Source organism: Coregonus clupeaformis, chromosome 40, assembly GCF_020615455.1.
Source record: "Coregonus clupeaformis isolate EN_2021a chromosome 40, ASM2061545v1, whole genome shotgun sequence".
Classification (NCBI taxonomy): domain Eukaryota; kingdom Metazoa; phylum Chordata; class Actinopteri; order Salmoniformes; family Salmonidae; genus Coregonus; species Coregonus clupeaformis.
In genome coordinates this window covers 20,992,166-21,015,203 of record NC_059231.1, presented here as the reverse complement: position 1 = coordinate 21,015,203, position 23,038 = coordinate 20,992,166, and the positions used below count along the sequence as shown (strand labels likewise).

The following is a 23,038-nucleotide window of genomic DNA, read 5'->3' as shown; positions in this document are numbered from 1 at the left end:
ACACACATTTTACTCGAGGTAATATTGGTACGTTGGCCACTAATGTGCCTTAATATTACCCACTTGGGAGTGCTGTTGCATTCCTTTCCCCTTGTAATGCTGTTTACATACAGTTACACTCCCTTTATTGACACAAGAAATACACTGACTACATGTATGGGTAAAATGTTTTATTTTTTGTTATGGAATCTTCACATAATTAATTTGCTGAGATAACAATTAGCCTACTAAAATAATGCTGCTTGCCATTCAGAAGAGAGGGTTTGGCAATAGGTGTTATATTAAGTGTCCATGAGGCTTTAGAAATGACATTTGTTTGTCATTTTTATACAATAATGAAGGATGAAGAAACATACAGGTTTCGCCAAGTGTTGATAAAATGAGTAACTTTATTAGGACTTAAGACAACCCAGAACTCCAGAGAAGCCCCTTGTTTGCAGGACGTCTTTGTTCGTACCTCAGAGTCCTGTAGTACACAAGTCTGTTACACTGTATGTACAAAAGCCCAGTTTCAGTATAAAATATTACAAAAATATATGTGAAATATCAGATATCAGCAAGTGTTTTTACATTATGAGATGACAATGTGAGAAGCCCAAAATATAAGAAAATAAAAACTAAAATCTGTATATTTCCAGTGAACGTTCACTGCATATCAGTCAGTATTGCTGTTTATGTTCCCCACATATACTCTCTTATTACAATATCTAACGATAATCAACCATACATAACCATACATAACCAAGACTTAAAAGAAGAGTTTGAGATGCAGTGCAGAGAAATTAAATTGTCCTTTCTTGACCTCAACAATGAAGGCTGAATAAAATGGATTATCAGATTAGAAATGATAACCTGATCAAGTTTAGCTCAATTTCTAACCAAGAGTTCTTAACCCAGTCATGTGTATGAACTTTGAACCATCAGAAACATGGTTCTACAGTTTGTGTTCCTCTTCACTTTGGATCCTAGTTATTCTGCTTGTCTTCCTCCTCCTCCTCTTCCTCCTCTTTCTCTTTCTCCTCCTCCTCTTCCTCCTCCCCCTCCTCTTTCTCTTCCTCCTCCTCAGGGAAGGATACTTTTGATTTGCTCTTGAGCAGCTTGACCCCTGGGAATTGGACAGACAGAGTGCTGGAGGGTCATGGGTAATGTGGCAGACTTTGTGTCTGCAGTCACATCAGAGAGATCAATAAGAAACACCCTCAGTATGTTCTAACAGCTACTAGCTCTTCACACTGTGCCATGATCTACAAGTCTAAACTACCATAATAGCTGTCTGTGGAGTCCCCTTGCTGTCAAAGGGTGAAATTACATGTCCGTCAGTGTTGGGGCTGTAGTGAGGACTGGTAAGTGTTTCAGAGGATGATGCTGTGTTGTTGTGGGTAAGCATGATGCTGTTTGTGTCAGCATAGAGGTCAACTGTCATCTGTCCTGTGACCAGACCATCTGTTAGTTCAGGTTACCAGAGTGCTCCCTGCTGCTACAATCAACAGCTCATGTTTCAGAGAGCTTTTCTCACTCAGTGAAGACCACTCTTATGACTCAATATTCTTTCTGACTCATATCCGCTGACTACAATCTACATCAGTGGTGTAGTGGAGGGTAAACGCAAGTAAACACAGTTAAGAGACCTTTTTCTTCACGGAAAAAGCATTGAAAATATAGGGAGCGTTGCTTTTTTCATTGCGACCGGTGATTAGAGTTTACCCACCCCAATACATCACTGATCAACATCAACACACAAGCCGCTGTCTCAAGAAAATACAGTACATAGTGTGTGACTCACTAGACTTGTGTCACACCCTGGCTCTGGGACTCTATTTGTTGAGCCAGGGTGTGTTTATTCTATGTGTTATATTTCTTTGTTGGGGGTTCTAGTTTGTCATTTTCTATGTTGGCCTGAGTGACTCCCAATCAGAGGCAACGAGTGTCAGCTGTTTGCTGGTTGTCTCTGATTGGGAGCCATATTTAAACTGTCGGTTTTCCTTTGTGTTTTGTGGGTTCTTGTTTCTAGTTGGTTGTGTTTAACCGTGTACTGTCACGTTACCGTCTTTTGTTGTTTTGATCACGTTTCGCTAATAAATGAGTATGTTTGCCTGCAACGCTGCGCCTTGGTCTACTCCTTACCCTGACGGTCGTGACAGAAGAACCCACCATAAAAGGACCAAGCAGCGTGTCCAGGAGCAGGCAGACTGGACATGGGAGGAAGCGCCAGGTAAAGAGATGGAGAGGTTGGCGATGGCCCAGGTAGGCAAATCGTGGTCCTGGTAGGACATGCTCGGGGGCAAGGGACCTTGGGGTAGGATTAAGGCCCTGGCGAGAGAGGAGCAGCGGCGTCAGCAGTGTCATCGTCGGAAGGACGAGAGGCAACCCCAAAAAAAATTTATGGGGGGCACACGGCATGGGCGGCTGGGCAGCAGGAGGCTGCCACAGGGCGATTTGGAGAGGAGGCCACCGGGTTTGGGGGGCCAGAAGGCAGGTTGGCGGAGCCTGGATGGAGAGCGGAACCAACTTCCCGTGCTCAGGCATGGCAGCATGGGACGGGGCAGGTTCTGCGGTATGCGGAGCGGCGTACTGTGCCACGAGTGGTCCGGCATAGTCCTGTACGTCCTGTGCGAGCACCCGCACGTGTCGTGCGAAGGTGGGTATGCAGCCAGGACGGAGTGTGCCGGCTCAACGCTCGTGGTCTCCAATGCCTCTCCGCGGTCCCGGATATCCTGCTCCAGTGTCACGTGCTGTTATGCCAGTACGGGTACACAGCCCTGTACGTCCTGTGCGGATGCCACACACAGAGTGTGTGAGGGTAGGCATTCAGCCAGGACGGGTGGTGGCCGCTCTTCACTCCAGGTCTCCTATCCGTCTCCACAGCCCGGTTCGGCCTGTCCCTGCTCCACGCACCAAGCCTACGGTGTGCGTCGCCAGCCCAGCCCGGCCTGTCCATGCTCCAAGCACCAAGCCTACGGGGTGCGTCGCCAGCCCAGCCCGGCCTGTCCCTGCTCCACGCACCAAGCCTACGGTGTGCGTCGCCAGCCCGGCCCGGCCTGTTCCTGCCACTCGCACCAAACCTACGGTGCGCGTCGCCAGCCCGGCCCGGCCTGTTCCTGCCACTCGCACCAAGCCAGGGGTGCGAGTCGCCAGCCCGGCCCGGCCTGTTCCTGCCACTCGCACCAAGCCAGGGGTGCGAGTCGCCAGCCCGGCCCGGCCTGTTCCTGCCACTCGCACCAAGCCAGGGGTGCGAGTCGTCAGCCTGGTCCAGCCTGTTCCTGCCACTCGCACCAAGCCAGGGGTGCGAGTCGTCAGCCTGGTCCAGAACGTTCCTGCTACTCGCACCAAGCCAGGGGTGCGAGTCGTCAGCCTGGTCCAGCCCGTTCCTGCTACTCGCACCAAGCCAGGGGAGCGAGTCGTCAGTCCGGTGAGGCCCGTTCCGGCTCCACGCACCAAGCCAGGGGTGCGAGTCGTCAGTCCGGTGAGGCCCGTTCCGGCTCCACGCACAAAGCCAGGGGTGCGAGTCGTCAGCCCGGTCCGGCCAGTTGCTACTCCACGCACCAAGCCAGGGGTGCGCATCGTCAGCCCGGTCCGGTCCATTCCTGCTCCACGCACCAAGCCAGGGGTGTGTACCGTCAGCCCGGTTCGGCCAGGTGCTACTCCACGCACCAAGCCAGGGGTGCGCATCGTCAGCCCGGTCCGGTCCGTTCCTGCTCCACGCACCAAGCCAGGGGTGCGTGTCGTCAGTCCGGCTCCGGCCAGCGGGGCTAGACCGGACCAGGGGCGCTATGGGGGTTGATTGGAGGGTGGTGGGCAAGGCCGGAGCCAGAACCGCCGCCGAGGAGGTATGCCCACCCAGCCCTCCCCTGTTTAGCTCTTATTGAGGCGCGGTCGCAGTCCGCGCCTTTAGGGGAGTACTGTCACACCCTGGCTCTGGGACTCTATTTGTTGAGCCAGGGTGTGTTTATTCTATGTGTTATATTTCTTTGTTGGGGGTTCTAGTTTGTCATTTTCTATGTTGGCCTGAGTGACTCCCAATCAGAGGCAACGAGTGTCAGCTGTTTGCTGGTTGTCTCTGATTGGGAGCCATATTTAAACTGTCGGTTTTCCTTTGTGTTTTGTGGGTTCTTGTTTCTAGTTGGTTGTGTTTAACCGTGTACTGTCACGTTACCGTCTTTTGTTGTTTTGATCACGTTTCGCTAATAAATGAGTATGTTTGCCTGCAACGCTGCGCCTTGGTCTACTCCTTACCCTGACGGTCGTGACAACTTGACAATATGAACTCGTTCACCCACACCTCCTAAACAACAGTGGTGAGCTACATCTGTTGCTAAGCATTTTACAAATAAAACAACATTGTCTTTTCATGCCTACTTGACTAGAGGACTGGCCTGGTCCTAGATCGTTGAGGTGTTCAGGTGGCAAGGCAGCACATAGGCCCAGATTCCGACTCCCAGTTAAGCACACCGTAAATGGAACGTTATTCCCTTTTTATGGCTTTTCATTCTATGTGTATTCTGACCTTGAATTTAAGCATGAGAATAGCATGAGATTCACCCACTATTCGTTTGAGGTGGAGCTCGAATAAATGAAGGTGGAGGTGTGTCTACAGCAGTGAAGGCTGGTGGGGGGAGCTATAGGAGGATGGGCTCATTGTAATGTCTGGATTTGAATAAATGGGAAGGTATCAAACATGAAACTCATGTTTGACTCCGTTCCATTTATGTCATTCCAGCCATTACACTAAGCATGTCCTCCTATAGCTCCTCCAACCAGCCAACTCTGGTCTACAGATGAGCCATATTCTGTCCTTGACTTACAGTGCCTTCGGAAAGTATTCAGACCCCTTGACGTTTTCCACATTTTGTTACGTTACAGCCTTATTCTAAAATTGATTAAATATGTGTGTTTTTTTCCCCAGCAATCTACACACAATAACCCATAATGACAAAGTGACAAAAAAGGTTTTTAGAAATGTTTGCAAATGTATTAACTTGAAAACAGAAATACCTTATTTACATAAGTATTCAGACCCTTTGCTATGAGACTCGAAATTGAGCTCAGGTGCATCCTGTTTCCATTGATCACTTCATTGGAGTCCACCTGTGGTAAATTCAATTGATTGGACATTATTTGAAAAGGCACACACCTGTCTATATATGGTTGACAGTGCATGTCAGAGCAAAAACCAAGCCATGAGGTCGAAGGAATTGTCCGTAGAGCTCCGAGACAGGATTGTGTTGAGCCACAGATCTGGGGAAGGGTACCAAAAAAGTTCTGCAGCATTGAAGTTCCCCAAGAACACAGAGGCCTCCATCATTCTTAAAGTTTGGAACCACCAAGACTCTTCCTAGAGCTGGCTGCCCGGCCAAACTGAGCAATCGGGGGAGAAGGGAGTTGGTCAGGGAGGTGACCAAGAACCCAATGGTCATTCTGACAGAGCTCTAGAGTTCCTCTGTGGAGATGGGAGAACCTTCCAGAAGGACAACCATCTCTGCAGCACTCCACCAATCAGGCCTTTATGGTAGAGTGGCCAGACGGAAGCCACTCCTCAGTAAAAGGCACATGACAGCCCACTTGGAGTTTGCCAAAAGGCACTTAAAGACTCTCAGACCATGAGAAACAAGATTCTCTGGTCTGATGAAACCAAGATTGAACTCTTTGGCCTGAATGCCAAGCGTCACGTCTGGAGGAAACCTGGCACCATCCCTACGGCGAAGCATGGGGGTGGCAGCATAATGGTGTGGGGATGTTTTTCAGTGGCAGGGACTGGGAGACTAGCTAGTATCGAGGCAAAGATGAACTGAGCTAAGTACAGAGAAATCCTTGATGAAAACCTGCTCCAGAGCACTCAGGACCTCAGACTGGGGCGAAGGTTCACCTTCCAACAGTACAACGACCCTAAGCACACAGCCAAGACAACGCAGGAGTGGCTTTGGGACAAGTGTCTGAATGTCCTTGAGTGGCCCAGCCAGAGCCCAGACTTGAACCCAATCAAACATCTCTGGAGAAACCTGAAAATAGCTGTGCAGCAACGCTCCCCATCCAACCTGACAGTACTTGAGAGGTTCTGCAGAGAAGAATGGGAGAAACGGCCTGTGAGGAGTGCTACGCAAACAAGCATAACACAGCATTAAAAAAACGGAAGTCAGGGAAACCGGAAAGAGGTATCCTGCACGTTTCCAAGTTAAAAGTCTCCATTCTCTATTACTCCTCAGTTGAGTTTACTTCACATTTAGGTAGCTAATGTAATGGATTTGTTTGCCAGCGCAAGTCTAGATAGCACTAGCTGTATTATGTCTACAACAGTGCAGTTTCAGTCCGCTAGGTGTATCTCTACAGCATGGGCGTATCTCTGGGTGACGTGGACATCCCCATGCATGCACCTTATCAAAATATGACTAATTCAATATTACATCATCCCATTCTCTGGGCTCTGTCTGCAATCTTAACCAGTAGTACATACCAGGAATAATGAAACATAGAATAATAATAGATGTTTGGTGAATCTATGAATTATGTATGAACACTGGAGTCTGCCACTCAAAATATTTTTTAGAGAATATTTTAATTTTTGATTTTGATTTTTGATTTCACCTTTATTTAACCAGGTAAGCCAGTTGAGAACAAGTTCTCATTTACAACTGCGACCTGGCCAAGATAAAGCAAAGCAGTGTGATAAAAACAACAACACAGAGTTACATATGGGGTAAACAAAACATAAAGTCCAAAATACAAAAAGAAAATATATATACAGTGTGTGCGAATGTAGTAAGTTATGGAGGTAAGGCAATAAATAGGCCATAGTGCAAAATAGTTACAATTTCGTATTAACACTGGAATGATTGATGTGCAAAAGATGATGCGCAAATAGATATACTGGGGTGCAAATTAGCAAAATAAATAACAATATGGGGATGAGGTAGTTGGGTGGGCTAATTTCAGAATGGCTGTGTACAGGTGCAGTGATTGGTAAGCTGCTCTGACAACTGATGCTTAAATTTAGTGAGGGAGATAAGAGTCTCCAGCTTCAGAGATTTTTGCAGTTTGTTCCAGTCATTGGCAGCAGAGAACTGGAAGGAATGGCGGCCAAAGGAGGTGTTGGCTTTGGGGGTGACCAGTGAGATATACCTGCTGGAGCGCAGACTACGGGTGGGTGTTGCTATGGTGACCAGTGAGCTATGGTAAGACAGGGATTTGCCTAGCAGTAATTTATAGATGACCTGGAGCCAGTGGGTTTGGTGACAAATATGTGGTGAGGGCCAGCCATCAAGAGCGTACAGGTCACAATGGTGGGTAGTATATGGGGCTTTGGTGACAAAACGGATGGCACTGTGATAGACTACATCCAATTTGCTGATTAGAGTGTTGGAGGCTATTTTGTATATGACATAGCCAAAGTCAAGGATCGGTAGGATAGTCAGTTTTAGTTTTACGAGGGCATGTTTGGCAGCATGAGTGAACGAGGCTTTGTTGCGAAATAGGAAGCCGATTCTAGATCTAACTTTTGATTGGAGATGCTTAATGGGAGTCTGGAAGGAGAGTTTACAGTCTAACCAGACACCTAGGTATTTGTAGTTGTCCACATACTCTAGGTCAGACCCGCCGAGAGTAGTGATTCTAGTCAGGTGGGCGGGTGCAAGCAGCGTTCGGTTGAAGAGCATGCATTTAGTTTTACTAGTGTTTAAGAGCAGTTGGAGGCTACGGAAAGAGTGTTGTATGGCGTTGAAGCTCGTTTGGAGGTTTGTTAACACTGTGTCCAATGAAGGGCCAGATGTATACAAAATGGTGTCGTCCGCATAGAGGTGGATCTGAGAGTCACCAGCAGCAAGAGCAACATCATTGATATACACAGAGAATAGTCGGCCCGAGAATTGAACCATGTGGCACCCCCATAGAGATGGCCAGAGGTCCAGACAACAGGCCCTCCGATTTGACACATTGAACTCTATCTGAGAAGTAGTTGGTGAACCAGTCGAGGCAGTCATTTGAGAAACCAAGGCTATTTAGTCTGCCAATAAGAATGCGGTGGTTGACAGAGTCGAAAGCCTTGGCCAGGTCGATGAAGACGGCTGCGCAGTACTGTCTTTTATCGATCGCGGTTATAATATCATTTAGGACCTTGAGCGTGGCTGAGGTGCACCCATGACCAGCTCGGAAACCGGATTGCATAGCGGAGAAGGTACGGTGGGATTCGAAATGGTCGGTGATCTGTTTGTTAACTTGGCTTTCAAATACTTTCGAAAAGGCAGGGCAGGATGGATATAGGTCTGTAACAGTTTGGATCTAGAGTGTCACCCCCTTTGAAGAGGGGGATGACCACGGCAGCTTTCCAATCTCTGGGGATCTCAGACATTACGAAAGAGAGGTTGAACAGGCTAGAAATAGGGTTTGCGACAATTTCGGCGGATAATGTTAGAAAGAAAGGGTCCAGATTGTCTAGCCCAGCTGATTTGTAGGGGTCCAGAATTTTCAGCTCTTTCAGAACATCAGCTGTCTGAATTTGTGTGAAGGAGAAGCGGGGGGGGGCATGGGCAAGTTGTAGCGGAGGGTGCAGAGCTGGTGGACAGGGTAGTGGTAGCCAGGTGGAAAGCATGGCCAGCCGTAGCAAAATGCTTGTTGAAATTCTTGATTATTGTAGATTTATCGGTGGTGACAGTGTTTCCTAGCCTCAGTGCAGTGGGCAGTTGGGAGGAGGTGCTCATATTTTCCATGGACTTTACAGTGTCCCAAAACTTTTTGGAGTTAGTGCTACAGGATGCAAATTTCTGTTTGAAAAAGCTAGCCTTTGCTTTCCTAACTGATTGTGTATATTGGTTCCTGACTTCCCTGAAAAGTTTCATATCGTGGGGGCTGTTCGATGCTAATGCAGTACGCCACAGGATGTTTTTGTGCTGGTCAAGGGCAGTCAAGTCTGAGGAGAACCAGGAGCTATATCTGTTGATATTGATATTTATTTCATCCCTCAAAATCTTGCCAAAGCATATTCTGCAGGGTGGGTTAATATGAATTTATATGAATCTGAACATGAACATATGGACTTTGAAATGAACAAGGGAGAGGTTAAACGTAGGCTAAGTCTGGCATAAGCTTATTGCCACACTTTACAATAACTCTGTTGCAGTGGTCTTAGGTAGTCTCCGTATAGGCTATTCCCTCCATCGCGACACTGCTGCCCAGTTGAAGAGCTTGTGATCTCCATACGCCTTCGGAAAAGCACCGCTCAGCCTCAGAAGATGCCCTTCTGGAGGCATGCATGCAGCCATAGGCCTACATTAGGGTATAATGACTATTTGCCTACTAGCCAAATAAATTGCAGAGCAGGCATGATGCGTGCAACTCGTCATTTCAACATATTTGAACATTTAATTCATCCTTCAGTCAGTCAGTATGTCATCCATTCAGTCATTTGTCTGAGTTGCAATAGGAACTAAATCAAAGAGAATAGAACAATCTTATCCAGTTGTATATTGAAATCCATGTGTGTATTCAAAATTATCTAAATTCTCCACAGTTCTTTAGCCTATCACTTTATTAATTCAAAGTTTAATTTAGGCCTATCCAAATAAAAAATAGGCCTTCAACTTGTAGGCATTGCAATTTAGGCTATCATTTTGGGTACTAGTGTCTTGCGGAATAATTTTAGAACTCTATTTGTGTTTTATAACTATTTTTATTATAGGTCTCCCCTTAAAAAGAGACCCTAACTCACAGGCCTCTAAATATAGTCTCTAAATAAAATTTTTACAAAATATTTGAAGAAGCACAGGCAGTGGCTGATAGGGAAAGCAGATCTGGCTATAGATAGTCTTGACCATTTGGGACCCCTCGGCTATTTCGCTCAGGACAGGTTATAGCCAAGACTTAATCAATATTTTGTTTTGTCTCATTTATTGATATGGATATAGCCTCTGCGTGATGGGGTTGTGCAATGCAAATGCTTATAACAAGCCTACATACAGAGTGGAATTCACTAATACAACAGTCAAAATGCCTAATATAAGGATTCATTAGGTTACATGATCACCACAGTAGCCCCACGCGGCTATAAAAATAAATTATGCAATTATATGGTAATTAAATAACACAACAGCATGGCATATTTAGATAGCGGAATAGGCCTAAATCATAAATACTTTATATTTTGCAGCTCAGGCAGTTATTCTAGACAAGGCTCTTCTGTATCTTTATCATTCTCACACAAGTCATTTGCTGAAGGCCCAAGCCTATACTACACCATCTACTGGTATAACGTCGTTATTGAATGCAGTTCTAAAACAAGCTCTAGACTTTTATTTTGTAAATGAAACCGGAAGCTGCAAAGCAACTATAACGTCTGGGCTAGAGTTGCTTGACTGACTAGCTAACTTCGACTAGCTACATTCGGTTCATGTCCTTTGCAGATGCCACATTACTGCCAAAAGTTTGTACATATAAAAAAAGATATGTAACCGAGTAAAGTGTGATGTAAAGTAACATAGGTTTACGTTTTATTTCACGCATGGCTTTTCTTACGATGCTAACAATTTACATACGATCCTAACGATATGTACGTTCAACCTTTTGGCAGCTATCTCGCTCCATAGGTGTGGAGTGGTGATGGCCCTACCTGGAGTCAAGGGAGGCTGGTGTTGGTAGGGGGTGTCTTTGCGCCTCGGTGTGTCTGCCAGTCGTGGCAGGTCCTCTGATAGCTCCTCTGCTAGGGCCAGTGTGTCTGTGTGGGACTGGGGTAGTCTGCTAGGAGGCAGGCTATCTCTGTCCTCACCGTGGCCTCTACAGCAGTCTGTGGGCTCTCTGCCTGTGGAGGACACACACAGTACATTATAGACGCCCAATGAACAGAATTATAATGGTGTACTTCACTTAATTTGTACGGAAATTGGTCTCCTACTCTGCTCTTAACCATTGTGTTTTCTATTTTTTTAGAGATTTTTTTTGGGAACACAGAATGTTGTTTTGTGTTTCCATAATTGCATTAATTACCAGTATAATCTGTAGCACTATGCCTTCCAGCCATGTACAAAACTGGACAGATTATTTTACTGGACCATATTCAGCATGCAACTAAATTCAAGGCCATCCAGCCTGAGGTGTTCGGCCATGTTGGATATATTCTAATCCACACACTAATTAACAAGCCAGGTTTGTGAAGAACATTGATTATTTCAGCAATATTTGTTGTGGTATAAAATTGGACCATAAATAGGCTGCTGTGCTCAAATTAGTTGTTATCCTCTGTCCATATTGTCCTTGTTGCACTGTCTGAATAACGACTATCTATTTTAGAGACATGCAGTAGGATGGTGTACCTCTCTCTTTGCACTGTCTATCACTGCAGCTAAAGTAGGATTGTGTAGCTTCCCTGGTCAGTCAATCAATATCTAATGTAGATGTACAGTGCTACCTCCTGTATGAGTCCGCATTTGACTAGCTCTGTCACACACTTCAGGAGTCTCTGTGTAGATATAATGCTGACTACAGACGTTTCATCAGTGTTTCCTACACTCTCCAGAATAAAAGGGAGAGTATGAACCAATCGCACTTACATCCCCTCATGTTATGGCAGTTTGTGTGAACAAGGTACTGTACTGTACCTTTCATGGTGGGTGGAGTGTAGACGCTATGTTTCCTCTGAGCAGGAGACGACTCTGCACTCTGGACCTGGTGGTGTAGAGGGATGAAGGGATGGAGGGAGAAGGGAGAAGGTGTAGAGGAGGAATGGTGCGGGTGGAAAATAACAGCATGAGAACCAACAAGGCAGAGCCAGAGATCCCATTTCACTGACGCTATTTCAGGAATCCAGGCCATCTCAGGTAATCAATGACAACTGCATCAGAAATGCCTCCTGAATCATAGACAACAGCTAGGGATAAGGTTTTTGCAATCTGGCTATACTGTCCATATCCAAACATGCAACATTTAAATAAAAGTTGATTTCATAGGAAATTATATTTGTGACTTGACATTAATTTTAAACAGAGCAGCCGGGTGAGAGTGAGTGTGTGTAACCTACCTCTCCTTGATGACTCGTCATCTGCTTGTCATCTGTGGGAGAGAAAAGCAGACAGTTAGTGATGTGCTGACTCCAGGCTATCTGTGTGTTGAGGCTCTGCACACACACACACACACACAGCGTGTTGCGTTTCTTATGGCCCGTTGTATGTGACATGATTGATTATAGACTAAGACCCTTGGAGAGAGATGGAGAGAGATGGAGAGAGATAAGATGGTCACCATGAGGCTGATAATTTATGGTTCAGTGTCCAGATCACTGCTGACTTCAGGCTCTGGTGACTCATCCACTCTATTCCTCTCCACCTCCATTGACATTTCTCTGAATTGAAATTGATCTGAGATCTCCAGCAAGCAGAGGGTGATTCATAGGGTGTCATTGAGACAGTTCTGATGATGGGTTTTATCACCATGAACATGAAAGCTGGAACTTAAAATCAATAACTAACCAGTGGTGTAAAGTACTTAAGTAAAAATACTTTAAAGTACTACTTAGGTAGTTTTTTGGGGTATCTGTACTCTACTTTACTATTTATATTTTTGACAACTTTTACTTTTACTTCACTACATTCCTAAAGAAAATATTGTACTTTTTACTCCATACATTTTCCCTGACAACCCAAAATACTCGTTACATTTTGAATGCTTAGCAGGACAGTTCAATGGTGAAATTCACGCACTTATCAAGAGAACAATCAATCAATCAATTTTATTTTATATAGCCCTTCTTACATCAGCTAATATCTCGAAGTGCTTTACAGAAACCCAGCCTAAAACCCCAAACAGCTAGTAATGCAGGTGTAGAAGCACGGTGGCTAGGAAAAACTCCCTAGAAAGGCCAAAACCTAGGGGTGGCCAGTCCTCTTCTGGCTGTGCCGGGTGGAGATTATAACAGAACCATGCCAAGATGTTCAAAAATGTTCATAAGTGACAAGCATGGTCAAATAATAATCAGGAATAAATCTCAGTTGGCTTTTCATAGCCGATCATTAAGAGTTGAAAACAGCAGGTCTGGGACAGGTAGGGGTTCCATAACCGCAGGCAGAACAGTTGAAACTGGAATAGCAGCAAGGCCAGGCGGACTGGGGACAGCAAGGAGTCACCACGGCCGGTAGTCCCGACGTATGGTCCTAGGGCTCAGGTCTCTCAGTTGGCTTTTCATAGCCGATCATTAAGAGTTGAAAACAGCAGGTCTGGGACAGGTAGGGGTTTCGTAACCGCAGGCAGAACAGTTGAAACTGGAATAGCAGCAAGGCCAGGCGGACTAGGGACAGCAAGGTGTCAGCATGCCCGGTAGTCCTGACGTATGGTCCTAGGGCTCAGGTTCTCAGAGAGAAAGAGAGAACGAGAGAATTAGAGAGAGCATACTTAAATTCACACAGGACACTGGATAAGACAGGAGAAGTACTCCAGGTATAACCAACTAACCCCAGCCCCCCGACACATAAACTACTGCAGCATAAATACTGGAGGCTGAGACAGGAGCGGTCCGGAGACACTGTGGCCCCATCCGAAGAAACCCCGGACAGGGCCAAACAGGAAGGATATAACCCCACCCACTCTGCCAAAGCACAGCCCCGCACCACCAGAGGGATATCCTCAACCACCAACTTACAATCCTGAGACAAGGCCGAGTATAGCCCACAGAGGTCTCCACCACAGCACAAACCAAGGGGGGCGCCAACTCCAGACAGGAAGATCACGTCAGTAACTCAACCCACTCAAGTGACGCACCCCTCCTAGGGACGGCATGAAAGAGGACCAGCAAGCCAGTGACTCAGCCCCTGTAACAGGGTTAGAGGCAGAGAACCCCAGTGGAGAGAGGGGAACCGGCCTGGCAGAGACAGCAAGGGCTGTTCGTTGCTCCAGAGCCTTTCCGTTCACCTTCACACTCCTGGGCCAGACCACACTCAATCATATGACCTACTGAAGAGATAAGTCTTCAGTAAAGACTTAAAGGTTGAGACCGAGTCTGCGTCTCTCACATGGGTAGGCAAACTGTTCCATAAAAATGGAGATCTATAGGAGAAAGCCCTGCCTCCCGCTGTTTGCTTAGAAATTCTAGGGACAATTAGGAGGCCTGCGTCTTGTGACCGTAGCGTACGTATTGGTATGTACGGCAGGACCAACTCGGAAAGATAGGTAGGAGCAAGCCCATGTAACGCTTTATAGGTTAACAGTAAAACCTTGAAATCAGAACACATGGTCAACCCTATTGCCTATGGTCCGGCGGACTCACTAAACACAAATGCATCTTTAGTAAATAATGTCTGAGTGTTGGAATGTGCCCCTGGCTATCTGTAAAAAAAATATGTTTTAAATGTTCCGCTATTCCGCTATCTAAATATAAAGGAATTTGAAATGATTTATACTTTTACTTCTACTTTTGATACTTAAGTATATTTTAGCAATTACATTTACTTTTGATGCTTAAGTATATTTAAAACCAAATACTTTTAGACTTTTACTCAAGTAGTATTTTACTGGGTCACTTTTACTTGAGTAACTTTCTATTAAGGTATCTATACTTTTACTCAAGTATGACAATTGGGTACTTTTTCCACAACTGTAACTAACTGACCATTTTGTTGAATAAACAACACTGGACCATTGACAAAACCTTCTAGCCTATGTTTGCTGAGGTGAACACAAGGTCATGGACAGCACAAACATTTGAAACACACATGACCACGTTTATAAATGAATTGGACTGCATCACAGACAAGCCTATGAAGTTACAATTACCTTCAGAAGTCACATAATTAGTTAAATAAAGTCCACCTGTGTGCAATCTAAGTGTCACATGATCAGTCACATGATCTCACTATATATACACCTGTTCTGAAAGGCCCCAGAATCTGCAACACCACTAAGCAAGGGGCACCACCAAGCAAGCGACACCATGAAGACCAAGGAGCTCTCCAAACAGGTCAGGGACAAAGTTGTGGAGAAGTACAGATCAGGGATGGGTTATAAAAAAACATCAGAAACTTTGAACATCCCACGGAGCACCATTAAATCCATTATAAAAAAATTGAAAGAATATGGCACCACAACAAACCTGCCAAGAGAGGGTCGCCCACCAAAACTCACGGACCAGGCAAGGAGGGCATTAATCAGAGAGGCAACAAAGAGACCAAAGATAGCCCTGAAGGAGCTGCAAAGCTCCACAGCGGAGATTGGAGTATCTGTCCATAGGACCACTTTAAGCCGTACACTCCACAGAGCTGGGCTTTACGGAAGAGTGGCCAGAAAAAAAGCCATTGCTTAAAGAAAAAAATAAGCAAACACGTTTGGTGTTCGCCAAAAGACATGTGGGAGACTCCCCAAACATATAGATGAAGGTACTCTGTTCAGATGAGACTAAAATTGAGCTTTTCGGCCATCAAGGAAAATGCTATGTCTGGCGCAAACCCAACACCTCTTATCACCCCGAGACCACCATCCCCACAGTGAAGCATGGTGATGGCAGCATCATGCTGTGGGGATGTTTGTCATTGGCAGGGACTGGGAAACTGGTCAGAATTGAAGGAATGATGGGTGGCACTAAATACAGGGAAATTCTTGAGGGAAACCTGTTTCAGTCTTCGAGAGATTTGAGACTGGGACAGAGGTTCACCTTCCAGCAGGACAATGACCCTAAGCATACTGCTAAAGCAATACTTTAGTGGTTTAAGGGGAAACATTTAATTGTCTTGGAATGGCCTAGTCAAAGCCCAGACCTTAATCCAATTGAGAATCTGTGGTATGACTTAAAGATTGCTGTACACCAGCAGAACCCATCCAACTTGAAGGAGCTGGAGCCGTTTTGCCTTGAAGAACGGGAAAAAATCCCAGTGGCTAGATGTGCTAAGCTTATTGAGACATACCCCAAGAGACTTGCAGCTGTAATTGCTGCAAAAGGTGGCTCTACAAAGTATTGACTTTGGGGGGGTGAATAGTTATGCACGCTCAAGGTTTCTGTTTTTTTTAAATGTTGCATCTTCAAAGTGGTAGGCATGTTGTGTAAATCAAATGATACAAACCCCCCAAAAATCAATTTTTATTCCAGGTTGTAAGGCAACAAAATAGGAAAAATGCCAAGGGGGTGAATAATTTCGCAAGCCACTACAGGTGGATAGAGGGATGGAGGAAAGGAGAGATGCAGGGATAGAACCAGGCTCATGAAGGGAACAGAACTGTCCCATTGGCAGCAGTTACCTAAGTGTGCCATAAAACACAGACCTGGAACTAAGGAGGAAGAAATCCATGGATAAAAAGAAAGACAACCTGGGTCTGTGATGCAACACACACACACACCGATGCCATTCTGACAATGTAACGCCTCTAATCTGGCTCCTGGATGCAGGGCCCGAGCCTGGCTTCTGTCAGACTATTTCATTGCCACCCAGTAGATTTGTGTTAGATGGTTTGTCACTGAGACAGTAGCGTCCCAAATGGCACCCTATTTCCTATGAAGTGCACTACTTTTGACCAGAGCCCATAGGGTCAAAGGTAGTGCACTATATAGGACCCTCAAACTCAACTCTGGAACTCGAAGCCAGTTCCACTGCTTTTTTAAATTGTTCTCCTCTAATCAGGGACTGATTTAGATGGGACACCAGGTGGGTGCAATTAATTATCACGTAGAACAGAAAACCAGCAGGCTCCAGACCTCGAAGGGTAAGAGTTGAATACCCTCTGATATAGGGAATAGGGTGACATTTGTGACGCAGACAAGAACACCCCCTACTCTCTGCCAGGAACTCTCTCTGAGGAGAATATGGGCCAGCACACCCTCCATCAATTAACAGTACCAACCCTTTCCCTTTCTCAGTACAATGGGGTAGAAACAACCTGTACATTTACTGTACATGCACGCACAGCTTTTCTATCAGCTTTGAAGTGTAAAACATACACCAGTGTTTTATTACAGACAGCTCATGTACTCTCTGTTACAGACACATCTCTTGTTTGGTCCTTCTAGTCTCTTCTCACTGTCTCAGGGTCATCCACAGCTGTGCCTGGGGGGCTTTCTTTGACACAGATCCTCCAGTCTTACTCTATGGTGACCTTTCCAAAAGTAGTGGGGAGGACCAGAGTGTGGACAAGGCAGCTTGTTTTGCTGTGACTGTGCTGCAGTCTGCTAGGGTATGGGCTGTGACTGTGGCTAGGTAGCAGGCTGTGCTGGAGGCTGAGATGTAAGCTGTGGCTGTGCCACAGGGAAGGTATTTGTGCTGATGTCACATCGTGACCCTCTATCCTTCATCACACACACAATGTTCTGGATTTCTCACTCAAGGTTAGATTCCACTCTCACTGTTTCAGGATGACGCAACACATACACAACATTCACCTTGCTGTGCACAGGCTTGCCTTTCTTTTTGACACTCTTCTGGTTACTCCCATTCACTAGGGCTGACAACACCCTCCATCTATCCTTCTATTAACCTCCATCCATCCTTCTATCAACCTCCATCCATCCTTCTATCAACCTCCATCCATCCTTCTATCAACCTCTATCCATCCTTTCTCACTCAAGGTTAGATTCCACTCTCACTGTTTCAGGATGACGCGACACAGACACAACATTCACCTTACTGTGCACAGGCTTCCCTTTCTTTTTGACACTCTTCTGGTTACTCCCATTCACTAGGGCTGACAACACCCTCCATCTATCCTTCTATTAACCTCCATCTATCCTTCTATTAACCTCCATCCATCCTTCTATCAACCTCCATCCATCCTTCTATCAACCTCTATCCATCCTTCTATCAACCTCTATCCATCCTTCTATCAACCTCTATCCATCCTTCTATCAAACTCTATCCATCCTTCTATCAACCTCTATCCATCCTTCTATCAACCTCTATCCATCCTTCTATCAACCTCTATCCATCCTTCTATCAACCTCTATCCATCCTTCTATCAACCTCTATCCATCCTTCTATCAACCTCCATCCATCCTTCTATCAACCTCCATCCATCCTTCTATCAACCTCCAATCAACCTCTATCCATCCTTCTATCAACCTCCATCCATCCTATCAACCTCCATCCATCCTTCTATCAACCTCTATCCAGCTCTTCATTAAATATCAACAGACGGATCTGAAGTCGGAAGTTTACATACACCTTAGCCAAATACATTTAAACTCAGTTTTCCACAATTCCTGACATTTAATCCTAGTAAAAAATCCCTGTCTTAGGTCAATTAGGATCACCACTTTATTTTAAGAATGTGAAATGTCAGAATAATAGTAGAGAGAATGATTTATTTCAGCTTGTATTTCTTTCATCACATTCCCAGTGGGTCAGAAGTTTATATACACTCAATTAGTATTTGGTAGCATTGCCTTTAAATTGTTTAACTTGTGTCAAACATTTCGGGTAGCCTTCCACAAGCTTCCCACAATAAGTTGGGTGAATTTTGGCCCATTCCTCCTGACAGAGCTGGTGTAACTGAGGTTAGTAGGCCTCTATAGGATTGAGGTCAGGGCTTTGTGATGGCCACTCCAATACCTTGACTTTGTTGTCCTTAAGCCATTTTGCCACAACTGGAAGTATGCTTGGGGTCATTGTCCATAATTATTTTTTTGTCATTTAGCAGACGCTCTTATCCAGAGTGACTTACAGTTAGTGAGTGCATACATGTTTTTCATTTGTTTTTTCATCCATTTGGAAGACCCATTTGCGACCAAGCTTTAACTTCCTGACTGACGTCTTGAGATGTTGCTTCAATATATCCAAACAGTTATATTTTTGATTAATCAGACCAGAGGACATTTCTCCAAAAAGTACGATATTTGTCCCCATGTGCAGTTGCAAACCGTAGTCTGGCTTTTGTATGGCAGTTTTGGAGCAGTGGCTTCTTCCTTGCTGAGCGACCTTTCAGGTTATGTCGATATAGGACTCATTTTACTGTGGATATAGATACTTTTGTACCTGTTTCCTCCAGCATCTTCACAAGGTCCTTTGCTGTTGTTCTGGGATTGATTTGAACTTTTCGCACCAAAGTACGTTCATCTCTAGAAGACAGAACGCATCTCCTTCCTGAACGGTATGACGGCTGCGTGGTCCCATGGTGTTTATACTTGCGTACTAATGTTTGTACAGATGAACGTCGTACCTTCAGGCATTTGGAAATTGCTCCCAAGGATGAACCAGACTTGTGGATGTCTACCATTTTTTTTCTGAGGTCTTGGCTGATTTCTTTTGATTTTCACAGGATGTCAAGCAAAGAGGCACTGAGTTTGAAGGTAGGCCTTGAAATACATCCACAGGTACACCTCCAATTGACTAAAATTATGTCAATTAGCCTATCAGAAGCTTCTAAAGCCATGACATCATTTTCTGGAATTTTCCAAGCTGTTTAAAGGCACCGTCAACTTAGTGTATGTAAACTTCTGACACACTGGAATTGTGACACAGTGAATTATAAGTGAAATAATCTGTCTGTAAACAATTGTAGGAACAATTACTTGTGTCATGCACAAAGTAGATGTCCTAACCGACTTGCCAAAACTATAGTTTGTTAACAAGACATTTGTGGAGTGGTTGAAAAACGAGTTTTAATAACTCCAACCTAAGTGTATGTACACTTCCGACTACAACTGTACATAATGAGATTGAGCCAAAAAGTCTTCATTCTTCTCTTTAGATGTAAAACTCCAGTAAGTTGGGATATACAGTGGGGGGAAAAAGTATTTAGTCAGCCACCAATTGTGCAAGTTCTCCCACTTAAAAAGATGAGAGAGGCCTGTCATTTTCATCATAGGTACACGTCAACTATGACAGACAAATTGAGGGGAAAAAAATCCAGAAAATCACATTGTAGGATTTTTAATGAATTTATTTGCAAATTATGGTGGAAAATAAGTATTTGGTCACCTACAAACAAGCAAGATTCCTGGCTCTCACAGACCTGTAACTTCTTCTTTAAGAGGCTCCTCTGTCCTCTACTCATTACCTGTATTAATGGCACCTGTTTGAACTTGTTATCAGTATAAAAGACACCTGTCCACAACCTCAAACAGTCACACTCCAAACTCCACTATGGCCAAAACCAAAGAGCTGTCAAAGGACACCAGAAACAAAATTGTAGACCTGCACCAGGCTGGGAAGACTGCATCTGCAATAGGTAAGCAGCTTGGTTTGAAGAAATCAACTGTGGGAGCAATTATTAGGATGGAAGACATACAAGACCACTGATAATCTCCCTCGATCTGGGGCTCCACACAAGATCTCACCCCGTGGGGTCAAAATGATCACAAGTGCGGTGAGCAAAAATCCCAGAACCACACGGGGGGACCTAGTGAATGACCTGCAGAGAGCGGGGACCAAAGTAACAAAGCCTACCATCAGTAACACACTACGCCGCCAGGGACTCAAATCCTGCAGTGCCAGACGTGTCCCCTTGCTTAAGCCAGTACATGTCCAGGCCCGTCTGAAGTTTGCTAGAGCGCATTTGGATGATCCAGAAGAGGATTGGGAGAATGTCATATGGTCAGATGAAACCAAAATATAACTTTTTGGTAAAAACTCAACTTGTCGTGTTTGGAGGACAAAGAATGCTGAGTTGCATCCAAAGAACACCATACCTACTGTGAAGCATGGGGGTGGAAACATCATGCTTTGGGGCTGTTTTTCTGCAAAGGGACCAGGACGACTGATCCGTGTAAAGGAAAGAATGAATGGGGCCATGTATCGTGAGATTTTGAGTGAAAACCTCCTTCCATCAGCAAGGGCATTGAATAATAATATGCCATTTAGCAGACGCTTTTATCCAAAGCGACTTACAGTCATGCGTGCATACATTTTTGTGCATGGGTGGTCCCGGGGATCGAACCCACTACCTTGGCGTTACAAGCGCCGTGCTCTACCAGCTGAGCTACAGAGGACCACATTGAAGATGAAATGTGGCTGGGTCTTTCAGCATGACAATGATCCCAAACACACCGCCCGGGCAACGAAGGAGTGGCTTCGTAAGAAGCATTTCAAGGTCCTGGAGTGGCCTAGCCAGTCTCCAGATCTCAACCCCATAGAAAATCTTTGGAGGGAGTTGAAAGTCCGTGTTGCCCAGCGACAGCCCCAAAACATCACTGCTCTAGAGGAGATCTGCATGGAGGAATGGGCCAAAATACCAGCAACAGTGTGTGAAAACCTTGTGAAGACTTACAGAAAACGTTTGACCTGTGTCATTGCCAACAAAGGGTATATAACAAAGTATTGAGAAACTTTTGTTATTGACCAAATACTTATTTTCCACCATAATTTGCAAATAAATTCATATAAAATCCTACAATGTGATTTTCTGGATTTTTTTTCCTCATTTTGTCTGTCATAGTTGACGTGTACCTATGATGAACATTACAGGCCTCTCTCATCTTTTTAAGTGGGAGAACTTGCACAATTGGTGGCTGACTAAATACTTTTTTCCCCCACTGTATACATAAACTAAACCTCTCTAAACTCAAATGAACCTCTACTGGAGCATAATAAGCTCAATATCAGTAGCCTAGAGCATAACAAAAAACAAAACAATTGTCACATGAAGACACACATAACTTCCATGACAGTTTGCGAGTCATGCGGAGTGAAGCTTGACAAATGGCTTCAACATTCTGGTCACAAATTCCATTTCAATACAGGAAATAACAGAAATTCCATTGCTTTTCAATGAGGAAAATTACAATTGGGATTGGAATTTCAGTTTATTTCCTGAATTGAATGACTTTAAATGGAATTGACCCCAACCCCTGTTCCTCACTCAGTAGCAGTGTCTTACCTGCTGCAGTTAGGTCTGGTGGAAGATAGATGACATGGGTAGCTGGTGTAGGTCTCCTCTTACGGATCTGTTAGGCAGAGACAGGACAGGTCGGGATAGGACAGGACGGAATAGGACAGGAAAGAGAGACAGGACGGGATAGGACAGGACGGGACAGGACAGGCCAGGAAAGAGAGACAGGACAGGACAGGACAGGGAAAAGAGGTGTTCAAGTGTGGCGCTGAGGATAACTGGAGACAGACAACAAGCACCAGTCATCCAGTAGCCTATGATACAGACTTGCTGTGTGTGCATGTTTTACCATGTGGTAGAGTAGAGTTTAGTGTCAATACAATCAATGACCTAGGTTCGGAGAGGGGTGGGTGTGGAGGTGGTGGTGGGCAGCGGGAGAGGTTGGCCAAAGCTTTGGATGAAGCTATCTTTCTAAAATCACAATAGTGACACGTAAGGATACAATCTAAATAGTTACGTTTTTTCCCAATTAATATTCACTCAAAGCACTGAGAAGTTGTAATAACATCTAGGCAACTAAGATTGTGACAAATAAATCCATAAAGTGTAGGGGGGAGAAAAATCCTTCACTCATCTTTCAAGGAGTTCATGATTGTCCATGTCAAAAAAACAGATTTTCCACACAGGCATAATATGATCAAAGTAAAACGTATTCTGCCAGTCAGTCTCAAGAGGAGCTAGCTCTTCACAGCCCCCACTCCTTCAGCAAGCCCACCATCACATTAACCTCAAATTACCATCCCATTACCATGTCATAATGGTAATAACATTTATTACCATATCATCATCATGTCGAAACTGAATGTTTTTACTCACATGCTCCGATGCCTGAGGGTCCAGCTGTCTCTGAAACATAGGCACAGAAAACTGGATCTTCTTAGGACTGTTGGGCTCCATGTTGGGCTCCGTGTTTTCAGTGGAAAGAGAGAGAAGGAAGGAAAGAAAGAAAGAGGAAGAGAGGGGACTGCGTTGGGAGAAGCTGCACACAGCAGCAGCCTCTCTTCTCTTCTCTTCTGTTCCTTCCCCTTCCTTATGAGCCCTGGGATAGCTTTACTGGACAGCCCTGCCTGACTCCCCCCTGCCCCCGTCCGAGAGAGAGAGAGACACAGAGAGAAAGAGAGAGGGAGGGACAGACAGAGACAGAGCGATAGAGATGCACTCCACAACCTCACATACTCCTCTAGTGTCAGTTCACTACCTCAGCAGTCTCCCTTCCCCCAGCTGGGTCGAGTGCTCTCTCTCTGTATCATGACACCTCTGCCCAAAG

At 45.1% G+C, this 23,038-nt stretch overlaps 1 protein-coding gene across 1 annotated transcript; it reads right to left on the bottom strand.

Moving 5' to 3' along the window:
• Positions 1-155: 155 nt before the first annotated feature.
• Positions 156-23,038, bottom strand: LOC121554950 (protein phosphatase 1 regulatory subunit 1A). Its single transcript, XM_041868660.2, has 6 exons — positions 22,588-23,038; positions 21,760-21,826; positions 11,996-12,027; positions 11,577-11,643; positions 10,592-10,780; positions 156-1,105 (listed from the first exon to the last, which is right to left on the bottom strand). Exons 1-6 carry the CDS (start codon positions 22,666-22,668, stop codon positions 966-968), a joined length of 576 nt encoding a protein of 191 aa, XP_041724594.1. The 5' UTR covers positions 22,669-23,038; the 3' UTR covers positions 156-965.

Bases quoted from the DNA above. Each gene is read 5' to 3' on its own strand.
- LOC121554950 (XM_041868660.2), bottom strand. From the start codon at position 22,668: ATGGAGCCCAACAGTCCTAAGAAGATCCAGTTTTCTGTGCCTATGTTT. The intron at 21,827-22,587 runs GTGAGTAAAAAC...TCTGCCTAACAG, and splicing joins ACCCTCAGGCATCGGAGCAT to ATCCGTAAGAGGAGACCTAC. The intron at 11,644-11,995 runs GTAGGTTACACA...CTACACCACCAG, and splicing joins TGACGAGTCATCAAGGAGAG to GTCCAGAGTGCAGAGTCGTC.